At 37.4% G+C, this 24,353-nt stretch overlaps 1 protein-coding gene across 4 annotated transcripts in view; it reads right to left on the minus strand.

The window, feature by feature from the left end:
• HIF1A (hypoxia inducible factor 1 subunit alpha) overlaps nt 1-24,353 on the minus strand; it is a 53,542-nt gene that overhangs the window by 8,668 nt on the left and 20,521 nt on the right. For 2 of the 4 annotated variants that reach the window (XM_033187804.1, XM_033187806.1), the window contains exons 2-10: nt 20,062-20,252; nt 18,642-18,787; nt 18,473-18,557; nt 13,487-13,599; nt 12,643-12,845; nt 6,904-7,010; nt 5,133-5,280; nt 2,526-2,746; nt 1,232-1,518 (exon numbers count right to left, since the gene is read on the minus strand). In XM_033187804.1, the coding sequence (XP_033043695.1) occupies nt 1,232-1,518; nt 2,526-2,746; nt 5,133-5,280; nt 6,904-7,010; nt 12,643-12,845; nt 13,487-13,599; nt 18,473-18,557; nt 18,642-18,787; nt 20,062-20,252 (1,501 nt within the window). Of the gene's footprint in view, nt 1-1,231; nt 1,519-2,525; nt 2,747-5,132; nt 5,281-6,903; nt 7,011-12,642; nt 12,846-13,486; nt 13,600-18,472; nt 18,558-18,641; nt 18,788-20,061; nt 20,256-24,353 lie in introns of all 4 variants that reach the window. The other 2 variants (XM_033187803.1, XM_033187805.1) reach the window with 1 other exon arrangement.

The following is a 24,353-nucleotide window of genomic DNA, read 5'->3' on the forward strand; positions in this document are numbered from 1 at the left end:
CCAAGATGAACCAAACATTTTTTTTGTGCTGGGTAAATTAAGCAACCAGAGCATAGGATATATATTCATTCACCACAAGGCTATGAGATGTCAAATCTCCTACTCTTAGCTTGTCAGTTTTATCCAACAAATATTTAATGTAGAATTACTTACCACTTATTAAAGCTTATTTATGCCTCATTTATCAAGTTATAATGTTCAGATCTAAGTTGCCCTACTCCTGAGTATATTTTTAGATGTACGAAGCCCTAAAATGGAATCATTCTAGATTTAGAAATAAAGCCCTGTGTGGTATCTCCAGTCTTGGCCAGCCTAGCCTTTAAAGATGATTTTTATTGTGTTTATAGGACAATTAAAATCAAAACGATCCAGAATAAAAAAGACCAGTTACTAAGTATTTTATGTAACACTTGTTATTTTCATGTTATACTTATCCAAAATTTCAAAATAGTGATGGAAATTGGACTAAATTGGGCAAAGAATTCATAAGGTCCTTTCCCATTTAAACCCTGTTAAGTCTATTGCTACCAGACAGTTCTCCAACTCAAAGGGGTAATGGGCCAGGCATGGTAGCTCACGCCCGTAATCCTAGTACTCTGGGAGGCCAAGGCAGGAGGATCGCTTGAGCCCAGGAGTTTAAAACCAGCCTGGGCAATGTAGTAAGAACCCTGACTCCACAAAAAAAAAGGTTAAAAAATTAGCCAGGCATGGTGGTGCGGGCCTGTAGTCCCAGCTACTTGGGAGGCTGAGGTGGGAGAATCATTTGAGCCTGGAAGGTTGAGGCTGTAGTGAGCTGTGATTGCACCACTGCACTCCAGCCTGGGTGATAGTGAGATTCTCAAAACAAAACAAAACACAATAAAACAAACTAAAAGGGGTAACAGGTATAGGCTGTGGCTACCTTGAGCACATTTAGTACTATTCTCTTTAAATGTCCAAATTCAAGATGTTTTTGTCCTACTGATATAAATAATAGAGAAACAATGTACATTTCACCTTTTGGTTTATATTAAGCTAGTTTCTTCCCATGTTCCTGACTATCTTTGAGCCTAAAACATGCTCAGGTCTAAGTTAGGCAATAGCTCTTGCAATAATTTTAAAGTGCTAAAATTCAAACACACACACAAATGTAATTTGTGGTTCAAATGAGTGTTTGAGTCAAACTTATAAACACATTCTTGAATGTTAAAATCTGAAAGTTGTCTCTTTCTGATTATATCATGACACCTACCTCAGGTGAACTTTGTCTAGTGCTTCCATCAGAAGGACTAGGTGGCTGATCCTGAATTTGGGGCATGGTAAAAGAAAGTTCCAGTGACTCTGGATTTGGTTCTAATTTTAATGCAACTTCTTGATTGAGTGCAGGGTCAGCACTACTTCGAAGTGGCTTTGGCGTTTCAGAGGTGGGTAATGGAGACATTGCCAAATTCATATTCTGTAATTTTTCGTTGGATGAGGGGAGCATTACATCATTATACAATGGTACTTCCTCAAGTTGCTGGTCATCAGTTTCTGTGTCTGTGGGGAAAAAAATATGAGTCAGTCTAAAGTATACAAGGATTTTTTTTTTAACCTAAGACAGAGTCTTGCTCTGTTGCCCAGGCTGGAGTGCAATGGTGCAATCTTGGCTCACTGCCACCTCTGCCTCCCAGGTTCAAGCAATTCTCCTGCCTCAGCCTCCCAAGTAGTTGGGATTCCAGGCGCACACCACCACGCCCAGCTAATTTTTGTATTTTTGGTAGAGACGGGGTTTCACCATGGTGGCCAGGCTGGTCTCGAACTCCTAACCTCAAGTGATCCACCCGCCTCGGCCTCCCAGAGTGCTGGGATTACAGGCGTGAGCCACTGCGCCCGGCCACAGGGATTTTAACATACAAAAAATTTGTGTTCTTTTTCACGAAAGGTTTGTCTAATTCATCAAACAACAAAATGTTAACAAATTTTCCTTCATCAGAAAGTTTACATATAATAGTATAGTATAACCGTAAGTCTGGGTTATCTTTACAATCCACTATTGATACCTCCTCTTAATCTCTACGGCATAAAAGACAAAAGGCAACACCAACCTTTTTATACATTAAAATGTTCTCTACTTTAAAATTGCAGTTTTCATCTTCAATGCTTCATGTTATAGTATGACTGCCTTTTTATCCTTTAATGCAACAATGCCTACTTCCATGTAACTCTGCTAAACTGTGGAGAAAATCTGACAGCAGGATACAGAAATAGAGTAGCCAGGAAAAATTTATGTGGGAAGAAGAAATACCTTAAGGACACTTTGAAGCACAATTTCCAACAATATAAAAAAGCAAGAATGGTAAGAAATTACCAGGGCAAAAATATTTAGGCAAATACATTTAAGAAAACTATAAAAATATATTAGCTTGTAATGTCCAAATGATTACCAACAAAAAACGTCAAAGTAATGTTTAGTTGAAATGGGGCAAAAAAAAAAAAAAAAAAAACAAGAAATGGGGCTTGTAGCAAGAGACACAATTTAGGACATTAACAAAATAACTACTCACCATTGCTGCCAAAATCTAAAGATATGATTGTGTCTCCAGCGGCTGGGGCCAGCAAAGTTAAAGCATCAGGTTCCTTCTTAAGTTTGTCAAAGAGGCTACTTGTATCTTCTGATTCAACTTTGGTGAATAGCTGAGTCATTTTCATATCTGAAGATTCAACCGGTTTAAGGACACATTCTGTTTGTTGAAGGGAGAAAATCAAGTCGTGCTGAATAATACCACTGTCAAAACAAGAGAAATTAGTAATTCACAAATGAGCACTTGACACAGTGAGGGGAAGGGGGACTGTGAAAAAGTCTTAAAAAATTCTGCTTTATGGACAGGAACATTTTAAGATTTCTTGAGATGCATGATCACTCACGCGTACTTTGTCACATTTAGGGTTTTAAAATGCTATTACAAAATAAAGACCCAATACAATGCACAGTATGCAGCCATAAAAAAGAATGAAATCATGTCCTTTGCAGCAACATGGATGCATCCAGAGACCATTATCCTACGTGAGATAACCCAGAACACAGAAAACCAAATGCTGCATGCTCTCACTTGTAAGTGGGAGCTAAACATCGGGTTACTTGTGGACATAAAGAGGGCATCAACAGACACTGAGGACTAGTAGGAGAGAGGGGCAAGGGTTGAACAACTGTTGGGTATTATGCTCACTAGCTGGGTGACAGGATCAATTGTACCCCAAACCTCAGCATCACATGATATACCCATGTAACAAACCTATGCATGTATCCCCTGAATCAAATATAAAAGTTGAAATTAAAAAAAAAATTCCCAGTACAAGATAATTTGACTAATTTCAGTTAAGAATTTCAGATACGCAGGCTGGGCACAGTGGCTCATGCCTATAATCCCAGCACTTTGGGAGGCTGAGGCAGATGTATCGCTTGAGCCTGGGAGTTCAAGAGCCTGGCCAACATGGCAAAACCCTGTCTCTACTAAAAATACAAAAAATTAACCCGGTGTGGTGGTGCACGCCTGTAGTCCCAGCTACCTGGGAGGCTGAGGCACGAGAATTGCTTGAGCTCAGGAGGTGGAGTGAGCCAAGATCACGTCACTGCACTCCAGCCTGGGCGACAGAGTGAGACTCCATCTCAAAAAAAAAAAAAAGAAAAAAAGAATTTCAAATATCCTTTGGGAAGAATGATGATGACAAGGCAATTTGTAGTCAAGTACATGAAGGATACCAACAAATCTTCAGAATTGTTGTGCTGACACACGTTATGAAATTGGCACAAAAGAACTCTTTGGCATCAACATATGAGGCATGATCTAAGGATAGTCCTAAGAGAGGGGCCATATTTTCTTTGGTGGTAAGAACATAAGGTGATACCACCTACAGGATAGGGTTGAAGAGGGATGATGAGCAACAGTTTATCTTCACCAGTAGCTTAAATGTAAATTACTCCTTTAATTAACATATTAAATGTTCACTATCTGAAATGAACTGAGAATGCAAAGATAAAAATAGCCAACCCTTGACCTTAAGAAATTTATAAGCCATTGTGAAAGTAGATATGTAAACAATTAAAATACACTGTGATAACTGCTAAAATAGAGAAGGCTTGCTTCACTGAGAAGCTAACGAGCTGATACTTGGGATCAAGTGGCATCTGCTAGGCAGACTGGGGTGTGAGGAAGAGAAAGACATTCCAAGTGGAAGATTCATACATAATGGTAAAGTCACAAAAGAACACTGTGGCACTAATATAAAAACATTAAAGGATGGTGTCAGAAGTGGCAAAAATAAAAACTGGCCAAAGTCTTCCTAACAGGGGTGACCCTAGATTTTAAAGGGAAGGCTAAATCTCTGATGCATGAGTATGATGGTAAACAAGGATGCTATACACCTAGGCAAGTGTTTATCTTGGAAGTGATAAAAAGATCACTAAAATTCTAAGGAAAATAAGATGATGAGATATCCACACTAGAAAGCTTAGCCTGGCAGTAATGGGCAAGGTGCACTACAAGGTGGTAATAATGTGGACAGGTAGACTAGATGGGGCAGTAAAATAGATCAAATGAAAGATTAAATTGTGATGTACATAATATTCACAAGCCAAAGAGCTAAGTGAAGAGTTCATGAATATACAAGAGCCATGTATTACATCATACAGCTTATTAATCTTATAGAATTTCATTTAATTTTCATTATAACCTTCTGAACAATTATCTACATAGATGAAATTCAGAAAAATGAAGAGACTTCCCCAAGGTCAGGGAGCTAATGAGTGCTAGAGCTATGATACAAACCTAGGTCAGTATTCTTCCTACAAAAAGAACACAGCTGTCTTGAGATAATATATGCCGATACCTGTGTAACTAGACCAAACCAGTCGATGGATCTGGTGTTTTTCTCATGGTCTTTTTAAAAATAGGAGTGAAGGTATGGGGATAGACAACTACTGACAGTATTTAGTGGTATCACTGTAGAATAGCTGGACTGGAAACCTAGGTCAGAGTACAGAAAATAATAATTTGGTAGAGATGTAAACGAATTAAAATTTAGTTAGTATTTATAATCTTATCTTCCTATAAATGAACAGAATATCCAAAAAGAATCACTATTCCCCAAAAACGTTTATTTCTCAAACTTACCTCACAACATAATTCACACATACAATGCACTGTGGTTGAGAGTTCTTGGTGTTATATATAACAGTTGCTTGAGTTTCAACCCAGACATATCCACCTCTTTTGGCAAGCATCCTGTACTGTCCTGTGGTGACTTGTCCTTTAGTAAACACTAGGGGGAAAAAGGAAGAGAATCATGCAAAGAAAATATTGTAACTTTGAATTTTCAATTAAATGAACAGATGCTGAATGCTGATCATTGTTTTAGAAAACAAATGTTTATTTAGTGGAATCAGTTGTAACTGCTTAAATTCAGACAGTGTGTCCCAGAATAGCTGAAAATATACCCATTTCCTTTTTCAAACCCCCTAAAAAAAACTCCTTTGCTGCCAATGAGCTAAGTGAAGAGTTCATGAATATACAATCTTCAGTAACTAAAATTTCTTTAATGACTTAGGTTGAAAGTGTAACATTAGAGAATAATCAGTAGCCTTTTTCAAGAAAATGGTGCCACAATAACTTCCTTAAATTCTGACTAAAGTTTCCAGAGAACCAAAGATGCTTTAAAAAGCTGTACGTAGCATATTTAAATATAAATTGATACCACATTGTAAGTCTTTTGGCAATTTAGGCAATTTAAATTAAATATTGATTTGGGAGAAAGTACTGAATAAATCCTAATGATGGTATTATTTTGAGGATTGGGTGGTCCTGACTGCAGACTTGGATTTACTCTTGAGTTCAAGGCTGATCAATCACATCAACTCAGTGATATTCAGGTATCCTCAATCACAGTCGGAAGTCATGCATAGGTACAGATTAAACAGGTGAGATACTCCAAAGTTTAACATCTTGGGATCTTAACATTCATTTGAGTAAAATTCAGAATCAAATCTTATGTCAAAGGTACTTGCTATGGGTGACTATAGTCAAAAATAATTTAATCGTACATTTTAAAGTAACTAAAAGAGGCCAGGTGCCAAGGCAGGTGGATAACCTGAGGTCAGGAGTTTGAGAATAGCCTGATCAATACTGCGAAACCCCGTCTATACTACAAATAAAAAATTAGCCAGGCATGGTGGTATACGCCTATAATCCCAGGTACTTGGGAGGCTGAGGCAGGAGAATCTCTTGAACCCGGGAGGCAGGGGTTGCAGTGAGCCGAGATTGCTCAACCGCACTCCAGCCTGGGCAACAGAGTGAGATCCTGTCTCAAAAGAAAAAATAAATAAATAAAATAACCAAAAGAGTATAACTGGATTGTTTGTCACACAAGATAATGCTTGAGGTGATAGGTACTCCATTTACCCTTATGCATTGCATACCTGTATCAGAATATCTCATGTAACCCATAAATATACACACATAACTATGCACTTATAAACATTTTTAAAAATGGTACTTATTACCAAATGTGATGTTCACCACCTTCACATTCATTGATTGTACAAATATTTCCTGAGTGCCTTTTACATACCAACCACTGTTCTGAGTATTTATGTGAATTCTGAAAATTATGCTATTCAATACTCTATAATATTTGGATTTTCAAGTCTTTGTATTTAAAATGCCAGCAAGTTTTGTCAATGATTAAATGATTCTATTTTTACCGATACTTGTTGCAACAAATACAAAACACAAAATAGTCAAGATCTCTACTGAATAGGCCTGTTAACACATTTAGTCTGGGAAGACTGGTTCATTTTAACCAGAGAATTCGATGGGTAGCCAAACTGTACAGAGGTTGCAACAGTTAAGTAATTAGAATATCTCTGAGTTCTTCTATTGTACTTACTATCATGATGAGTTTTGGTCAGATGATCAGAGTCCAAAGCATGATAATATTCATAAATTGAGCGGCCTAAAAGTTCTTCTGGCTCATATCCCATCAATTCGGTAATTCTGTTAGTAAAAAATACAAGATTTAAGAAAAAAAGGGAGACTAACTGATAAAAATTTTTCTCCTCCCAAGTTAACTGATAGGCATTAATCTTATGGATAAGTGAATTTTCAAAAATAAAGAGCATCTTCCTTTGCTTAGAATAAATTTACACCTCACCTTTAGGAACTACAGTTATTAAATGCAATATCACACATTTCTTTAAATCCTCTAGGTTCGTCCTGTTATTTAACTCTTTTATCCTCTTCACCCAAACTTGTTACCTAGTCTTTTTTTTTTTGAGACAAATTTTCCCTCGTGTTGCTCAGGCTAGAGCACAATGGTGTGATCTCGGCTCACCACAACCTCCACCTCCTGGGTTCAAGTGATTCCCCTGCCTCAGCCTCCCGAGTAGCTGGGATTATGGGCATGTGCCACCATACCCAGCTAATTTTGTATTTTTAGTAGGGACGGGGTTTCTCCATGTTGGTCAGGCTGGTCTTGAACTCCTGACCTCAGGTGATCTGCCCGCCTCAGCCTCCCAAAGTACTGGGATTACAGGCGTGAGCCAACGTGCCCAGCCTACTTGTTACCTATTCTTACCACATCTCATTATACATACTTTTGGTAACAAGGCAGGGTATTAATAAACAGATAAGAAGTACTACTAAATTAAATAGTAAAAGTTATAAAGGTAGTCACTGACACTTACTTTAAAATATAGATAAAATCAATAACATTATTTCATAAAGCCAAATTCTTGATGTAGTAACTTTTAAGCCCCTAGGCAACACCTCACTCTGAGAAATCAATAGCCACTACACAATTCTATTATCATCAACCAAAGAGCATCTGCACTAAATGGGAACTAAAGGAATTATGTTGGTTTTAGAAGATGCTCTTGTACTCAGTTTAGTTTTTGGCATTACATGAAATTATGGGGGTAATTTCAGATAAAACAATATTTCAAATGAAAATAGATTGGAAAACAATCCAATTACCCTATCTATCTCGCTGGCAGAGAGTAGACCTTTATTTAAGACAGAGACTAGATCTTATTCTCTGGAAGCAGTATGTAACGGCAACTATGACATGAGAAAGAGAAAGCTATCTTCTTAGTACCATGCTGAACAGAAATACTCTCTTCTCAGGTCTTTCTAGGAGCAAAACATGAGTTAAGCTTTTAGATTCTCAGCCTTTAGATTTCAGAGGACTTTCTTACTGAGGTGCAAGCAAACCTTATATAACATGCTGTGTGTGAAAAAAACCCCACTTAACTACAGGAATGACATAGCCAAGATATCCTATAAAGGTATAAAAGTAACATTGCTTGTGTTCTCACACTTAAAGGCAAGATCTTCCATAGTTTATTACAAAATAAATACATAAATGAAAAACTGATTTGTCAAAAACCAAACCAAACTCAGCCCAAACCCTCAATTCTTTACAAAGGGCCATCTCTAAACACAGCAACACCAGGTGGCAGCATTATAAAGGAAAACATGTTTTTAAACAAAATCAGTCATATTTCTTGAAATTATGCTTTAAAAATAATTTTAATTGGTCTTATATTTTTCTGTTTAAATAAAATCCCCATGGAATTAAAGACTTTTTCACTATTCAAATCTTAATATGCCCATATGTGCCTTGCATTATTCTAGGCATCAAAATGCAAAGACAAAACTCAACACGTGGCTAATCTTCCAGTAGATGTACTGTACTACTTAGGAAATAATGTGATAAATGCAGTGATGAGAATCTATTCCATGGAATCCTATCCATGCAAAGGAATGGTAGAATGAGGAACAGCCTCTTATAGGAGACTTATGACTAGAGAGAGACAAAGGAAAGGCAAAACCACTTTCAGGAAAAAGGTACGGCATAAGCAAAAGATTTTTTAAAATGCTTAATGTGGTGTGGGTAACAAAGATTCTATAATATGGTTAGTGGAGACAGGTATGAGATGATGCTGAAGAAGTAGGTAGGGGGATCAGATTAATGAGGGTCTTGTTTATATTGTCATAGGAAGCTGATTTAATCTAATGTCCATCAGTGCTTCTCAATCTGAGGTGTGTCTATCACTAAAAGATACCAAGAAGTCAAAAATATAAACTGTACATGCTTTCCTAGAAGGTCAGTTTTATACATATTGAAGCAAGAAAGGTGAAGTTAATTAAACTTTAGAGAATTACATAGGTTATATTCTATACCAAAGGGGTCGGGGTGTCCAGAAAATATGACCAAAAAGTGTTTTTAATGGACTAGGAAACCCGTGATCTAAAGCAGTATACGACTCACTTATTTTGAGGCAGAAACTGTTCATCTTCATTTCTACTTAGGTCCCATGAACATAGTAGATGCTCAAATAAAGTGCTGAATAATTTTAAATGATTATTACTGAGTATAGTAAATAGCAGCTATTTGTGGAATATTTTGGAGTTTAGGAGCTTGATATGTTAGATTTTCTTAAAATTGAGCAAAATTTTTCCATAGCTTGGTTCTCAGGAGTTATAGATGCGAGAAGTTCTTGGAAAGAGCTCTAAACCAGAAAATAACAGTCTGTTGGTCAAACTCAAAACTGTCTTGGTTGATATATGAGCTGACTGTCTTTACTGTTACCTCCTGTCATGATCATTTTGCTAATTTTCTGCTGTAACTAGGGGGTAATGTCACTCCTTTTCTCATTTTTGCTCCATTACCTTCCTTTCTCCCTGGCCTCCCCTCTACTTTGTTACCTTAAGTTTTCAAAAAAATAAAAAATAATTCCTCAAAATAGGATGGAAATCTGTGTTCCATCATACATTTACATGAATACTAGTAGTAAACACCTTAAAATAATTCTTAGCTTTTCTATATTCATTTTCTTAAAGTTGACACCAGTAGTGAAGCATTCACTATGCCCACTAGGCACTCAACAGACTTCTTTAATCCTCACAACATCCTTCTGAGGTATGTTTTTTTTTTTTGAGATGGAGTCTCACTCTGTCTCCCAGGCTGGAGTGCGGTGGTGCAATCTTGGTTCACTGCAACCTCTGCCTCCTGGATTCAAGCAGTTCTCCTATCTCAGCCTCCCAAGTAGCTGGGATTACGGACACGTGCCCCCATACCCAGCTAATTTTTGTATTTGTAGTAGAGATACGGTTTTATCATGTTGGACAGGCTGGTCTCAAACTCCTGACCTGAGATGATCCACCCGCCTCGGCCTCCCACAGTGCTAGGATTATAGGCATAAGCCACAGCACCCGGCCATGATTCTTATTTTATAGATAAGGAATGTGAGTTTTACAACTGTTAAGTACCAAGGCCAAGGCCACATTGTAAGTATCAGAGCTGCAAGCTATGAGTGAATCTAACATGTGATTCCAAAGACAGAGCTTTGACATATTTCCTTGTCCAATGGGGTGGGGTTTCTTGTCTACTTTATATTATGGCTAAGTGCTTAAATTGGTTTTCTCATATAATCTTCAAGTTAGTATTATGAAGAAACTGATGCTTACAGACAAGAACTAAGAACTAATGTGTCCAAGATCATTTGTATATAGGCAGCAAAGCCAGGATTTGGCAGTCAGGCTACAGAACCTATGTCCCCTTCAGCTACTATACTATACTATACTATACTATACTATAGCATTATAGTAAAAAATGAGACAAGCAGTACGATAGTAGAGTAAATGCTAACAAAAGAGGTATGTACAAGGATCAGTGCAGCTTCTTCTTGAAGGAACAAGGAAAGCCCCACAAAGGAGTAGATGCGCTTGGAAGGTAAGTATGTGTTAAGAAGTGAAGAAAATGTCATTACAGAATAGGAAAGAAAGTATGTGCAAAGGCAGTAAGAAAGTGGTCCCCAACCTTTTTGGCACCAGGGACAGGTTGTGGAAGACAATTTTTCCACAGATGGAGGTGGGGATGGTTTCAGGATGAAACTGTTCCACCTCAGATCATCAGGCACTGGTCGAGATGGTTTTCATAAGGGGGACACAACCTAGATCCCTCAAATGCAGTTCACAGCAGTTTGCCACTCCCATGAGCATCTAATGCTGCCTCTGATCTGACAGCAGGTGAAGCTCAGGTGGGAATGCTCACCACTCACCTGCTATGCAGCTGGGGTCTTAACAGTCTGCGGACCAGTACTGGTGATTGGGGACCGCTACACTAAGACATTAAAACAGCATGGGGAGCTCTCTAGCTATAGAGCGGTGGCGGCCACATCAGAATAAGTAGTCCCTCTTCCTCTTGATTAATCTGGAGAAGTAGGCAAGGGCCAGAACATAAATATCTTTGTTTGCCATGCTAAGTTTAGATTGTATTGTGTAGGTCTATTTTTTTTGAGTCTTTTAAAATGCACATCGTCTTTTGATAAATGAAAATTTACTTCCCTCATCTAGTATTTTTATAAACAAAATATTTTTGTGTGCAAAGATGAAGGGAAGCATTTGAGGCATTTTCAACAACAGAATGACATGATCTGATTTTCACATTAGGGCACCCACTTTCTGGCAACTTGGATGAAAGATTACAAGGGTACAAATCTGTTGGCAAAAAGGCAGCTATGCCAACAACTCAAGTCAAGGGTAATAATGAGCTGATGAATTCAATGGCAGGAGTGCAAGGATGGAAAGGAGGAAATGGATCAAGAGATATATGTAGATAGTAAATCTCTAAGATTTAGACATCAACTGTATGTAGCCAATGAATGTAAAAGAAAAGTTAAGGATGACTTCCAAAGTTTTATTGGAGTCACGTGCATAATGTGGTGTATTAACCATGATAAGCGTTATAGGAAGAAAAGCAGTTTTTGATGATGATGTTGTTTGGGGGCAGTAGTGGTACTGAACTCAGTTACAGAAATACTTAGTTTACAATACAGAAGAATATCCAGATAGAAATATTAAGTTGGCAATTAAATAGAATTAGTTACAGAAATAAATGTGGGAAATAGTGATAGAAACCATGGGCAAGATTGAAGCTTCTCAAGGAAAATATGTAGGATGAAGAGATGTACAAACACTTGGCTTTCTAGTCTCCAACCTAAGGTAATCTATCTTTGCTCAAAATACACACTGCATATCTTTGAAATTCTCTCTTTAAGTAAGCAGAGCCTCTACTGGGGAAAAAAAGACTCATCTTAATTTCTGGATAGCACTTAGTAAAGTAAGCATTCATAGTACAGAGTAAGTGTTCAATAAATGTGGCTGAATTAATTTACACAGTTAATCTAATATTATAGGATGTATTATTCTGTTCAATTTAGTGGAAAGCATAGTTTAACACTGAGTAATTTTTTTTTCTTTTTGAGATGGAGTCTTGCTCTGTCATCCAGGCTGGAGTGTGGTGGTGTGATCTTGGCTCACCGCAACCTCCACCTCCCAGGTTGAAGCGATTCTCCTGCCTCAGCCTCCTGAGTAGTGCCCGCCACCACGCAGTGCTAATTTTTGTATTTTCAGTAGAGATGGGGTTTCACCACATTGGCCAAGCTGGTCTCAAACTCCTGACCTCAGATGATCCATCCCACTGCGGGCCTCAGCCTTCCAAAGTGCTGGGATTACAGGTGTGAGCCACCATGCATGGCCAACGCTGAATCTTTGCTACGGTGAATATTCAATAATGCTGTAGACTAATTAAAAATTTCAAATTCACATTTTAGATCTAATTTACCTTTCGTCACAATAAGAAAATTTCATATCCAGGCTGTGTCGACTGAGAAAAGTCTTGCTATCTAAAGGAATTTCAATATTTGATGGGTGAGGAATGGGTTCACAAATCAGCACCAAGCAGGTCATAGGTGGTTTCTTATACCCACACTGAGGTTGGTTACTGTTGGTATCATATACGTGAATATGGCCTGTGCAGTGCAATACCTGTGTATGAAGAAGAAAACAAAGCAGTTAAAAAAAATTTACAATGCTAGGAAAAAAAAAAAAAAAGCAGAGATAAGTTGTTGAGTCTGACATGGCCAGTAAGCTTTGATAAAATTTACTGTCACTAGTGGATTAACCAGGTTTTTGGAAATCAATGAACGTTTTTCCACCACCCATGACCTACTTCCTACCCAGGGCCTATACATTACTCTTTAAAAAATTCCCCTCATATAAAGTCTAGGCTGCTTTCTCATTCATCTCATCATCCGGGCTGGTTTGATAGTTATTTCTTGCACTGATGACTATGTTTCAACATTGAACAAAGATACAAAACCATGATTAATAGAAAATTAAGCCCTACCAGGATCCAAATATTGTGTGGTTGGCAAAGCCAACTGATTAAGTAAGCCTAGTATACCAGTGCCACAATTCACATAATTTAAGTTTGTGCCTCAAATTGGCAAATTACTACACGGTTCTGGATTTTGGGGATCATATGCAAATCAGTTGAAGGTATAAATGTTACATAACCAAACACCAAGGAACTGTAAACCTTCCCTCACAATTCTAAAGTTATCTTAATACTGCAATGTCTATGTATAAATAAAGTGTATCATCAATCACAAATAATTTTCACTTACCTTCCATGTTGCAGACTTTATGTTCATAGTTCTTCCTCGGCTAGTTAGGGTACACTTCATTCTGAGAAAAAAGCTTCGCTGTGTGTTTTGTTCTTTACCCTTTTTCACAGGGCCTAATGAAAGCATGAAATAAAGTTTTAAAGCAACTAAATATACAAATTTGTTACAATAAAAGTAGCAAAGTGCCCATCACCTAGATCAACTGAATACCTGTTCAATTAAAAGTCTCAGCATGAACACAGTAATTCATTCCCCTTTTACTCACTCCAGCACACCCAAGAGATCTGACACATACTACTCAGTAGCTCTGATTCCCTGAGTTGACTGAAAGATAATCCGTATTTGGGATAACAGTTAATCATTCAAGCAAGTAAGCTTAGTCAAACTACATAGAAATATAAAAATGGTATGAGTTTGCTCTTTAAATTGGTACACAAGAATCCCTAAAGAAAGAACTTCAGCAAACTCTTCCTATTCTTTCCTGAATGTGTTAGCTCAATTTCTAATAAGCACTCTATGTATTTACAGAACCTTTAAAATAGCAACTTTCTTTTTAATAACAAATAACATTTTTACGTATCTTATTTTTTCTCCTTATCTAGTAAAGCAGGCAGAAAATTATTTCTACTTTGTTACTATAAGAAAACAACAACAGATCAAATGACTTATCAAAAGTTACAGAAATAGGCAGGGCATGGTGGCTCATGCCTGTAATCCCAGCACTTTGGTAGGCTGAGGCAGGAGGATCACTTGAGGTCAGGAGTTCGAGACCAGCCTGGCCAACATGGTGAAACCCTGTCTCTACTAAAAATACAAAAATTAGCTGGGTGTGATGGTGGGTGCCTGTAATCCCAGCTACTCGGGAGACTGAGGCAGTCGAATCACTTGAACCCGGGAGGCGGAGGTTGCAATGAGCTGAGACTGTGCCACTGCACTCCAACCTGGGCGACAGAGTGAGAATCCATCTCAAAAAAAAAAAAAAAGCTACAGAAATAAAGTAAAGTCAGAATTAAGTAAAGTCTATTCACTCCTATTTCAAACCTTCTATAACTAAAAATGAGATTGTATTTAGGTGACCAAGGAAATAGCATCTTGCTGGGCATGGTGGCTCATGCCTCATGCCTGTAATCCCAGCACTTTGGAGGCTGAGGCAGGAAGATCACTTGAGGCCAGAAGTTTGAGATCATGCTGGCCATCATGGTAAAACCCCATCTCTACTAAAAATATAAATATTAGCTAGGTGTGGTGGTGCACGCTTATAATCCCAGCTACTCGGGAGGTTGAGGCGTGAGAATCACTTGAACCCAGGAGGCAGAGGTTGCAGTGAACTGAGATTGTGCCACTGCACTCCAGCCTGGGTGACAAAGTGAGACACTGTCTCAAAAAAAAAAAAAAAAAAGGAAATAGCCTCTTGATTTCTTATCTTCATTAGTCAATGTACTTCAAAACACATATAAAAATATTTGTTATTCAGAACCTGGACTAGACATTGCAGGCAATTCCACAAAGATGAGTAAGACACACCACCTTTCCTGAAGAAGTTAAAAATGTAGTAGATATAGTAAGGTCAACAAAAACACAATGTAGAGTCGGTACTTGAGACTTATAAAAATGCTTTAAGGGAAGATAGGGAGAGCTTAGAGGAATAACTTCTAGTCAAGGGGAATCAAGAAGTCCTGCTTAGAAAAAGAGACATTAGAATGTCAGTAAGTAGAGATGGGTTAGAAGGTTCCAGGGAGAAGGAAGAGAATGAAAAGCACAGAGGTAGGAAAAATAGGACATGTTTGAAAAACTGCATATAGTAGTTTGTCCACAATGTAAAGTACACATAGAAGAGTAGTAAGGCAAAGTCAGAAGGGAAGGTTAGGGCTGTACTACGGAGGGCTGTGGATGTCCACATGGAGTCCTGCCTAAATATTCAACAAGGGGCTTTTAAAAAGCACAATCAGTAACTTAAGGAAAATTAACTTAGCAGCAATATATATGTTAGAATTACGTGACTGTAATGAGAGGGCTGAGCCAGTAGCAGTAGTATGAGTGAAAAGAATGGTGGTAAAAGACAAATGAAGAGGTAGATCTTAATAGACTTGAAAACGGATGGAAATAAGACAGGAGAAAAAATCAAATCTGGAAATTGTAATGCTAGTATATTGGAAGAACACTGTCAAGTAGAAAAGAAATGAGAGTAGTTTAAATGTAGGCACGGTTAGCTAGAAATGCTGGACTCTTAAGGAACAAGATGAATTCTAGCCTATTTTCATTTAATAATGGAACTAGGCAACATGGGCAGTCCTGGTACTGATGCATGCCATTTGGGTTTACTTAGGTAAGAAGTGAATTTGCCCTCCCTGGAAGGATTCAAGAGTATATTTTTAAAAGATGCCATGAGAGCAAAGGGTGGCGGTGGGGGATGAGGGGAAGGGAGGGAGTGTGGGAGGGGGGGAGAGAGAAAGAGAGAGAATGAGTGTGTCGTGTGTGTATGTAGGTGGTGATGGTTGTGGTAGTGGCAGTAAAGATCCACATGCAAAATCCTTTGAGTATGTTCAGTCCTTCATAGTCTAAGCTTGAATTATACTGACCTTTGAAAGGAACCCAAGGCCTTTGAATGGGGACCTGCAGATTAATTTAAAAATCAAGGTAACTGAAAAGTACTAGTGTTTTCCTAATGAGGAAACAAAACAAAACAAAACAAAAACCATTAAAAAAAACCCTAAATTTTAAACTCTCTAAAAATAAGTCATATTTTGTAATAATTTATAAATTCTAAAGCATTTTTCTAGAATTTATATGGAAGAATAATAGGACTATGTGTCCTATTATAAACACACCACTGGCTCTCAGTGTATCACTAAAATGTGATGCTTTGCAACAGTCCCTGATTTCTAAAAGAGAAAAATCTGCATTTTAGTTTCCCAATGGAACATCAATAATTCATAACCACATTAGGAATGATTTCAAAATGTTTGTGTGCTTTAAAAAAGAACCTTTGGTTCAAAACATACATTTAAACTATATTAAGACTATCTGATTTAGAATAATGCATTAACATCATTACCAAATCAGAACAAGACTTTCTAATATCCATCATTTATAGTCTGGCCCCAGGTAAGCACTGAGCAGTAGTCAATATAAACCTCAACTCTGCACATTAGAACTCATATATTAAACTCACTGACAGCCCACTTAGGTCCTTGCTCATCGCATATTTACTCCTCTTTTATACAGAATTCTAAAAAGTATGCATTTGTTTTCCAAATTAACAGTAAAAACACAATATGAAATTTAAAAACAGGAGTCAGGTCCTGCTGACAGCGTGAAAAAAGACAGAATGTGAGAATTCAAGAATATGAAAAGCACTCCAAAGGACTAATGAGCGTGGACTCTGAAGCCAGTCTACTGAAGTTCAGCCCAAGCTCTGCCATTTACTAACCAAATAATGTTGGGAAAGTTACTTAGTAACTCTGTGCCTCAGTTTCCTGGTAAAACAGAAATTGTCTAACAGTTAACTTCACAGCGTTGTTGTGAGAATAAAGGAGTTAAAAGCATATAAAATAGGAAGAACAGTGTCTTGGCACAGAGCATTCTCTCAATGGAGGTTAGCTATTATTATAATAAATGATATGAAAAAGAAAACCTCAAATATACAAAAAATAAATTTGAGGTTGTATAATATAGAAGCAAACAAACGTATGCACTTAAATTGGAGAGCAACAAAGAACAGCAGAACATAAGAAATTTTCCTTGTGGTATCTTTCCATCATGAAGAAAAGTTCAATTATGATCAGTATATACTGCTTAAGAAGGCACAAATGTGGAATGACTTGCTTGAATTGTTTTTGTAATTCAAGAGGTACTTTCCAAAAATCTTAGAACACATGATTTTTTAAATAATTATGATCAGTATACACTGTTTAAGAACACACAAATGTAGAAAGACTTTAATTTTTTAATTCACGAGGTACTTTCCAAAAATCTCAGAACACTTGATTATTTTTAACAATTCATTCCTAAGAATTAGCAGTCTTACTGTCTATTTTTGTTAATATGTGGGCCTCCACAATGTAATACTTACAGTCTAACTACACGGTCTTGAATTACTGAGAACATCCGAAGAAGTCAAATAAGCAGTTGTTTGTCTTAAAATTCTGGTGAACTTTTTTTTATTGGGCCTTAGACCAGACTGGCACCTCAACTTTAATGATTCTCTAAAGTCCTATTATCTGCCATTTGTATTATAATTTCTCCATGCCTTAATGGTGTATTTTAATTTTTAACTCCACCAGGTGTGGTGGCTCATGCCTATAATCCTAGCACTTTGGGAGACTGAGCCAGGAGGATCACTTGAGTCCAGGAGTTCAAGACCAGCCTAGGCAATACAGCGAGAACCCCCATCTCAATTTAAAAAGAAAAGAAAAAAAAAAGGTAGCCTGGGTGATGGCTCATGCCTGTAATCACAACACTTTGGGAGGCTGAGATGAGAGGATGGTTGAAGTAGTTCAAGACCAGCCTGAGCACCACAGTGAGACTTCGTCTCTACAAATGATTTTTAAAAAATTAGCTGGGCATGGTAGCACGTGTCTGTGGTCCCAGCTAACTTGGGAGACTGAGGTGGGAGGATCGCTTAAGTCCCAGCAGTCAAGGCTGCAGTGAGCTGATTGTGCCACTGCACTCCAGCACGGGCAACAGAGCGAGACCCCATCTTAAAAAAAAAAAAAAGGTTATTTATAACTCTCTTGGTCATGATTTTATTTTTCCATTTTATTTCTCACACATGCACAATTATTTATGCAATTAGGTGGGCTTTCAAAATGAAATTCCTAAAAACTAGAATAATAGTTTTAATGAAAAATAGACTTAACGTTTTATTAAACATGAAATAACATTTTGCCTTAGGTAAGTTACAATAGCAAAGTTTAATAATTAGCAATAGTATCTGATTATGTAAAACCACCTGTCACATTAAATCAAACAGCAGACTTTTCTTACCATTTCTGTGTGTAAGCATTTCTCTCATTTCCTCATGGTCACATGGATGAGTAAAATCAAACACACTGTGTCCAGTTAGTTCAAACTGTAAACACATTTTTAAAAATTAGGGCTATATCATAAAATCATAAAAACATACAGGAGGGCTCTTAATATGTGTGCATTTTACCTGAGTTAATCCCATGTATTTGTTCACATTATCAGAAATGTAAATCATGTCACCATCATCTGTGAGAACCATAACAAAACCATCCAAGGCTTTCAAATAAAAGCAATTCATTTGTGCTTTCATTTCATCTTCAATATCCAGATCACCTAAAAAGGGCACAAGAAGAGGAAAATAATTAGTTAAAAAGTTGTACTTAAATGATATAATATTTAGGCCGGGCGCGGTGGCTCAAGCCTGTAATCCCAGCACTTTGGGAGGCCGAGACGGGCGGATCACGAGGTCAGGAGATCGAGACCATCCTGGCTAACACAGTGAAACCCCGTCTCTACTAAAAAATACAAAAAAGTAGCCGGGCGAGGTGGTGGGCACCTGTAGTCCCAGCTACTCGGGAGGCTGAGGCAGGACAATGTCGTAAACCCGGGAGGCGGAGCTTGCAGTGAGCTGAGATCCAGCCACTGCACTCCAGCCTGGGCAACAGAGTGAGACTCCGTCTCAAAAAATAAAAAATAAAAAAATAAAAATGATATAATATTTAGATGTTTTTATAAAGTTTTCTTGCAGATACTTTATTTAATACATACAGCCATTTTAACACAGAACAGTGAAGGCCAGAAGCTAGAAAGACTATAATTAGATGTGCCAGCTGCTTTTCATGATTAAAGTAATGCAGCAAGGCAAACCATAGAATAAAGAAGAGTCATGTTTTTTATTTACTTATTATTATTATTTTTTTTTTTTTTGAGACGGAGTCTCGCTCTATCTCCCAGGCTGGAGTACAGTGGTGCGATCTCAGCTCACTGTAAGCTCCGCCCTCAGAGTTCAAGCAATTCTCCTGCCTCAGCCTCCTGAGTAGCTGGGATTACAGGCACCTGCCAGTGCGCCCATCTAATTTTTTGTATTTTTGGTAGAGACGGAGTTTCACCATCTTGGCCAGGCTGGTCTTTAACTCCTGATCACATGATCCACCCACCCCAGCCTCCCAAAGTGCTGGGATTACAGGCGTGAGCCACCGTGCCCAGCTTGAGTCATATTTTTCAAAGAAAGAAAGAAAGGTAGATGGAACAGGAGAAAAAGGGAAAAATCAAACAAACAAAAAGCCAGTATCTTATTCCTGACTAAAGCTTTAAAAGCAGGTAATAAAAAGGATGTTATATTAGAAAAGAATTGGGAGTATGTTTAAGAAAATAAAGCAAAACAAATTACAATGCAAAAAAAAGATTATTTCAAAGAATAACTGGTAAGAAAAAAATGAAGCTTGATAAAAATAGTAAGAATTACAGAAAAATTTTTAAACATGTACATATCACAATATAAGGAGACATGCAAAATCAAAACATTGCGACCACCTTCTAAAAATAATTTCTATTTACTTCTAACTTCTAATTTTCAGGCCTATTTCTACCCTTGTAAAATAACTCACCAGCATCCAGAAGTTTCCTCACACGCAAATAGCTGATGGTAAGCCTCATAACAGAGGCCTTATCAAGATGCGAGCTCACATTATGTGGAAGTGGCAACTGATGAGCAAGCTCATAAAAAACTTCAGATTCTTTACTTCGCCGAGATCTGGCTGCATCTCGAGACTTTTCTTTTCGACGTTCAGAACTTATCCTACTTAACAACAACAACAAAAAAACAAGAGATGGAAAGTGTATACAAATTAGTTTGCCTTAACTTGAATAAAACTCTACATTTCTGCTTATCACAGAAGGATTAGAAGATGTAATTAAGTTACATGGAGATTTGTCTATGAGATTAATGTACTTTTATAAAGGACAACTATACAAATTTTGGATTACTGTACACATAAGGAACTCTCACAAAAAGTCAAAAACCAAGCGTTAAACCTGTTGGAAGCAGGTGTTTCCTCCCCAGCATGTGTTACTGGAGAGAATGTTTTTATTTTAGGCAAAAACTTAAAGTAGCCTGTACATCTAAGGCTGTAATTCATAGAATTCAAAAGTAGTCTCAACACAGAGAAACCATGACTAAGGCTAGAGAAACTGCCTAAAGTTGTACATAATAACTTGAAAACAGGAGTTGTTAGCAGGTAGAATGGTAATAGCTACAAACTGATTTCTACTAAAGTTTCTTTAGACTCCAGTACTTTCTCACCCTTTACCTTACCACATGAACAACACTAACAATAAGCTATAGGAACTGATATTAGCAGCTGTAAGCCAGTGCAGGTTGCCTCCTCCCGTAGCAGCCCCTTATCTATTATTGGCACAACAGGTGCCAAATAAATGAAGGAATATGGAAGAAAAAAAGCTGTGGCACACACAATACCCAGAATTTAAAGGGATAGGTTAGCAAAGATAAAGGTGTCAATACAATGACCTATCTTCAGGGAACTCTTTCAAGAAGGATGTCAGAGTCAGAAAGATTTTCATTGTCACACCAAGCAAATCTGTCGTCCTTTGCTTAACTGCCTAGTGACATAGCTTCTTGAATAGCGACAGTTTATGTATGAAAGGTTACCATGTGCCAATATTACCCTGTACTAGGTGCCTAGTTCTCTCACAATAACCTGTAAATAGGTTAAATATTGTCCCTATTTTACAAATGAAGGAATTGGCGTTCAACAGGTTAAAAGTAGCCATTATGTAGCAAATAGGATTTGAATCCAGGTGTTTTTTTACTCTAAAGTCTTTGCTCTTCCACTGTATTTCTCTTCTTAATGGGGAATGCTGCTTCTACTTTAAACATTCACATGATCTCCTATGCCCCTGAACTCACTCCTGTTAAATAGGTTCTTCACCAAATGTTAAAAACCGCTATTATGATTTCGTGAGCATTGGGCAGTATGCTAAATAAGGACTTTTAGCCAGCATTATTTTACTTAATCCTTCTTACATCCTGTGAATGAAGTACCTAATTGTATCCACCTCACATCTCACCTCCTTCCAAATGATCTGCAAAGCTGAAAGGTACAACCATAGAAACAACATTCTGGAGTAACAGGCACAGTTCTCAGCATATGCTCTTGTTACAATATAACATGTTGTATTGTGACAATAGCGATACTAGTTTTAGCACTTAAGTTTGTGTGCTTACAGGACTTTTATACTTTAATGAGGAATGTAAGCATGTTACTGAACTTTGATACAAAAAATTTCAACTCAGGCATGTAGATCAATTTAACTTGAGTACCTTGAAATTTAAGGTGAGCTATTAAAAACTATTATCTTCATCTGGTTAGATAGATGGTAGAGTAAAAAAAGGAAGAAACTATTATTACTTAACACTGGTTATATGAATCTATATGAACTATAACTAGTTATATGAACTAGGATTTTCTCAATGCTGTACAATAAAAAAAAATTAGTCACTGAAGTTACATGAAAATGCAAATGCCAGCAGTCTGTAATTTTATTTTTCATTTCGCTGCATTGTTCTCTGTAAATGTGTTCAATTTGAACTTAAAAATAAAATGTTATGACTTGATCTGTATAAGCAGAAGAGTAAAAAAAAAAAAAAAAGTATGATGATAATAACTCCAGCATACACTGGAGTTCCATACACCATTCCCAGGATGGGGGATATCTAGCAGGTCCCTATTGGCCCTAACAGAAACTCCCTCACTTCCTCCCCGACCCCCTTAAGTTGTAGGTGAGAGGCAGTGATAGCTGTGGGAAATAGCTTTCTATTTGGTTCAAATAAAGCCTCCAAAATAGAGTGATAATCAATTATCTCATGTTAAACCTGAATATTAGTTCAAATGCCAAAATCAGTCCAGGTGTTCTCTGTTACCTAGGCTGGTCTTGAACTCCTAAGCTCAAGCAATTCTCCTGCCTCAGCCTCACAAAGGGCTCAAAATACAGGCTTGAGCCATTGTGCCTAGCCAAAGTATTCAGAATTTTATAAGCAACTTACTATATTTTTTCTGAACCACTCAACTGATGTAAACTACCAATAAATGACTACCCAAATGAAACACTTGGTGAAAAATTGAAAACCTTATAATACATGCTATATATGCTTTTTTTTTTTTTAATGGAGTTCTGATCTTGTTACCCAGGCTGGAGTGCAATGGCAAGATCTTGGTTCACCGCACCACTTCCCAGCTTCAAGCAATTCTCCTGCCTCAGCCTCCCGAGTAGCTGGGATAGCTGGGATTACAGGCATGCAGCACCAAGCCAGATTAATTTTTGTATTTTTAGTACATACAGGGTTTCACCATGTTGGCCAGGCTTGTCTCGAACTCCAGACCTCAAGTAATCCACCCGCCTTGGCTTCCCAAAGTGCTGGGATTACAGGCACGAGTATATGCTTTCAAAGGGTATCCAAGCAAGCTAACTATGGTGATGAAATGTCTCCAGTTCCTCTGAAATACATGTGTTGTCCAGAACTCTGAAGATAGCAATGACTATTCAAGGAGTAGCAATAAGCGTCTAAGACAAATCCATTAGAAATGTGAGGTTAGATAAAGCATCTAAAGGACAGTATATTTAAAAGCTAGTGTAGACTGAAAATAAGAATTTGAGCATGAGCCTGAATTTTGGAAGAAAACCAGCCTTCAAGAAAACTAATATAGAGTTGACAAATCTATATTAGATGAAGAAGGTGATAAAAATCATTATGTCCTTTATCACACAATGAGTCTAGACATAAACCAATCAGGGGATCTATAATAAAAATTTAATGGAGAAATTTTTATGATAGTCTTCATATGTGACTACTAGAGGTCTTATAACATTTCTAAGTAAGCTTAAAGCTAAAGCTTTGGAAGTTCTTATGAGTTTCAGCATCTAAACTGCCCAGCTTCTTGTCTAGTCACAGGAAGGCTAATTTTATCAGTTTTATACCACAGAATTACAGTACTGACCAATAATTATTTCTGTTAGACCAGGGGGTCTAGGTCCCACAGAGATGAATCCTGTACTATTTGTTTTATTGCTTACATTGCACAACAGAAGATGTATAGATCAGAAAGAAGTACATTTTCCACATGCAAATAAGGTCACTATATTTCTCTAAATTTTATAAATTGCATCTATTTTGTTTTTAAGTACAGGTCAAGTGAAGTTCTGCTGCTGCTATGTTCTGCTCCTGCATAAGGTACTATGTTTCTGTTAAGAGTACAGTCAAAATAGTTTGTTTCCCCATTTCTATGACTGTTCTAGAACTAAAGTTGGGAGTATACAATAGCTCAATCTTTGTGGTACTATAGTTTTTACATGTTTACTATTTTATTATTTAATATACAGTATTAGACACAAAAGTAACAATTATATCTTGAAATTATTTTGTATAGGAAATATATTTAGAAAAATAATTGAGCCCCTGTCTTATGAAGGTTCTTATGTACAAAGTTCATGAATAAGCAATAGTTGTTTATAGAGAATGTCTATTATTCTTCAGATTAAGAACATAAAATATTTGGTGCTTTGTAGTAGGTCAGTAAAAATTAAAAAAATAAAAGGACACAAAATAATAGTAGGCATTTAAAGTCATCTTTCCATATTGCACAAAAAGCCTGTTAGCATTCCTAACTGTAAAAATATGTGACTTCAAGAACTGAAGTTAAACCATAACTATTTAAAATGTTAGCAGATTGGCCGGGCGCGGTGACTCAAGCCTGTAATCCCAGCACTTTGGGAGGCCGAGACGGGTGGATCACGAGGTCAGGAGCTCGAGACCATCCTGGCTAACACGGTGAAACCCCGTCTCTACTAACTTTGGGAGGCCGAGACGGGCGGATCACGAGGT

The sequence above is a fragment of the Trachypithecus francoisi genome, unplaced genomic scaffold, assembly GCF_009764315.1.
Source record: "Trachypithecus francoisi isolate TF-2019V2 unplaced genomic scaffold, Tfra_2.0 Lachesis_group3, whole genome shotgun sequence".
NCBI classification, from domain to species: domain Eukaryota; kingdom Metazoa; phylum Chordata; class Mammalia; order Primates; family Cercopithecidae; genus Trachypithecus; species Trachypithecus francoisi.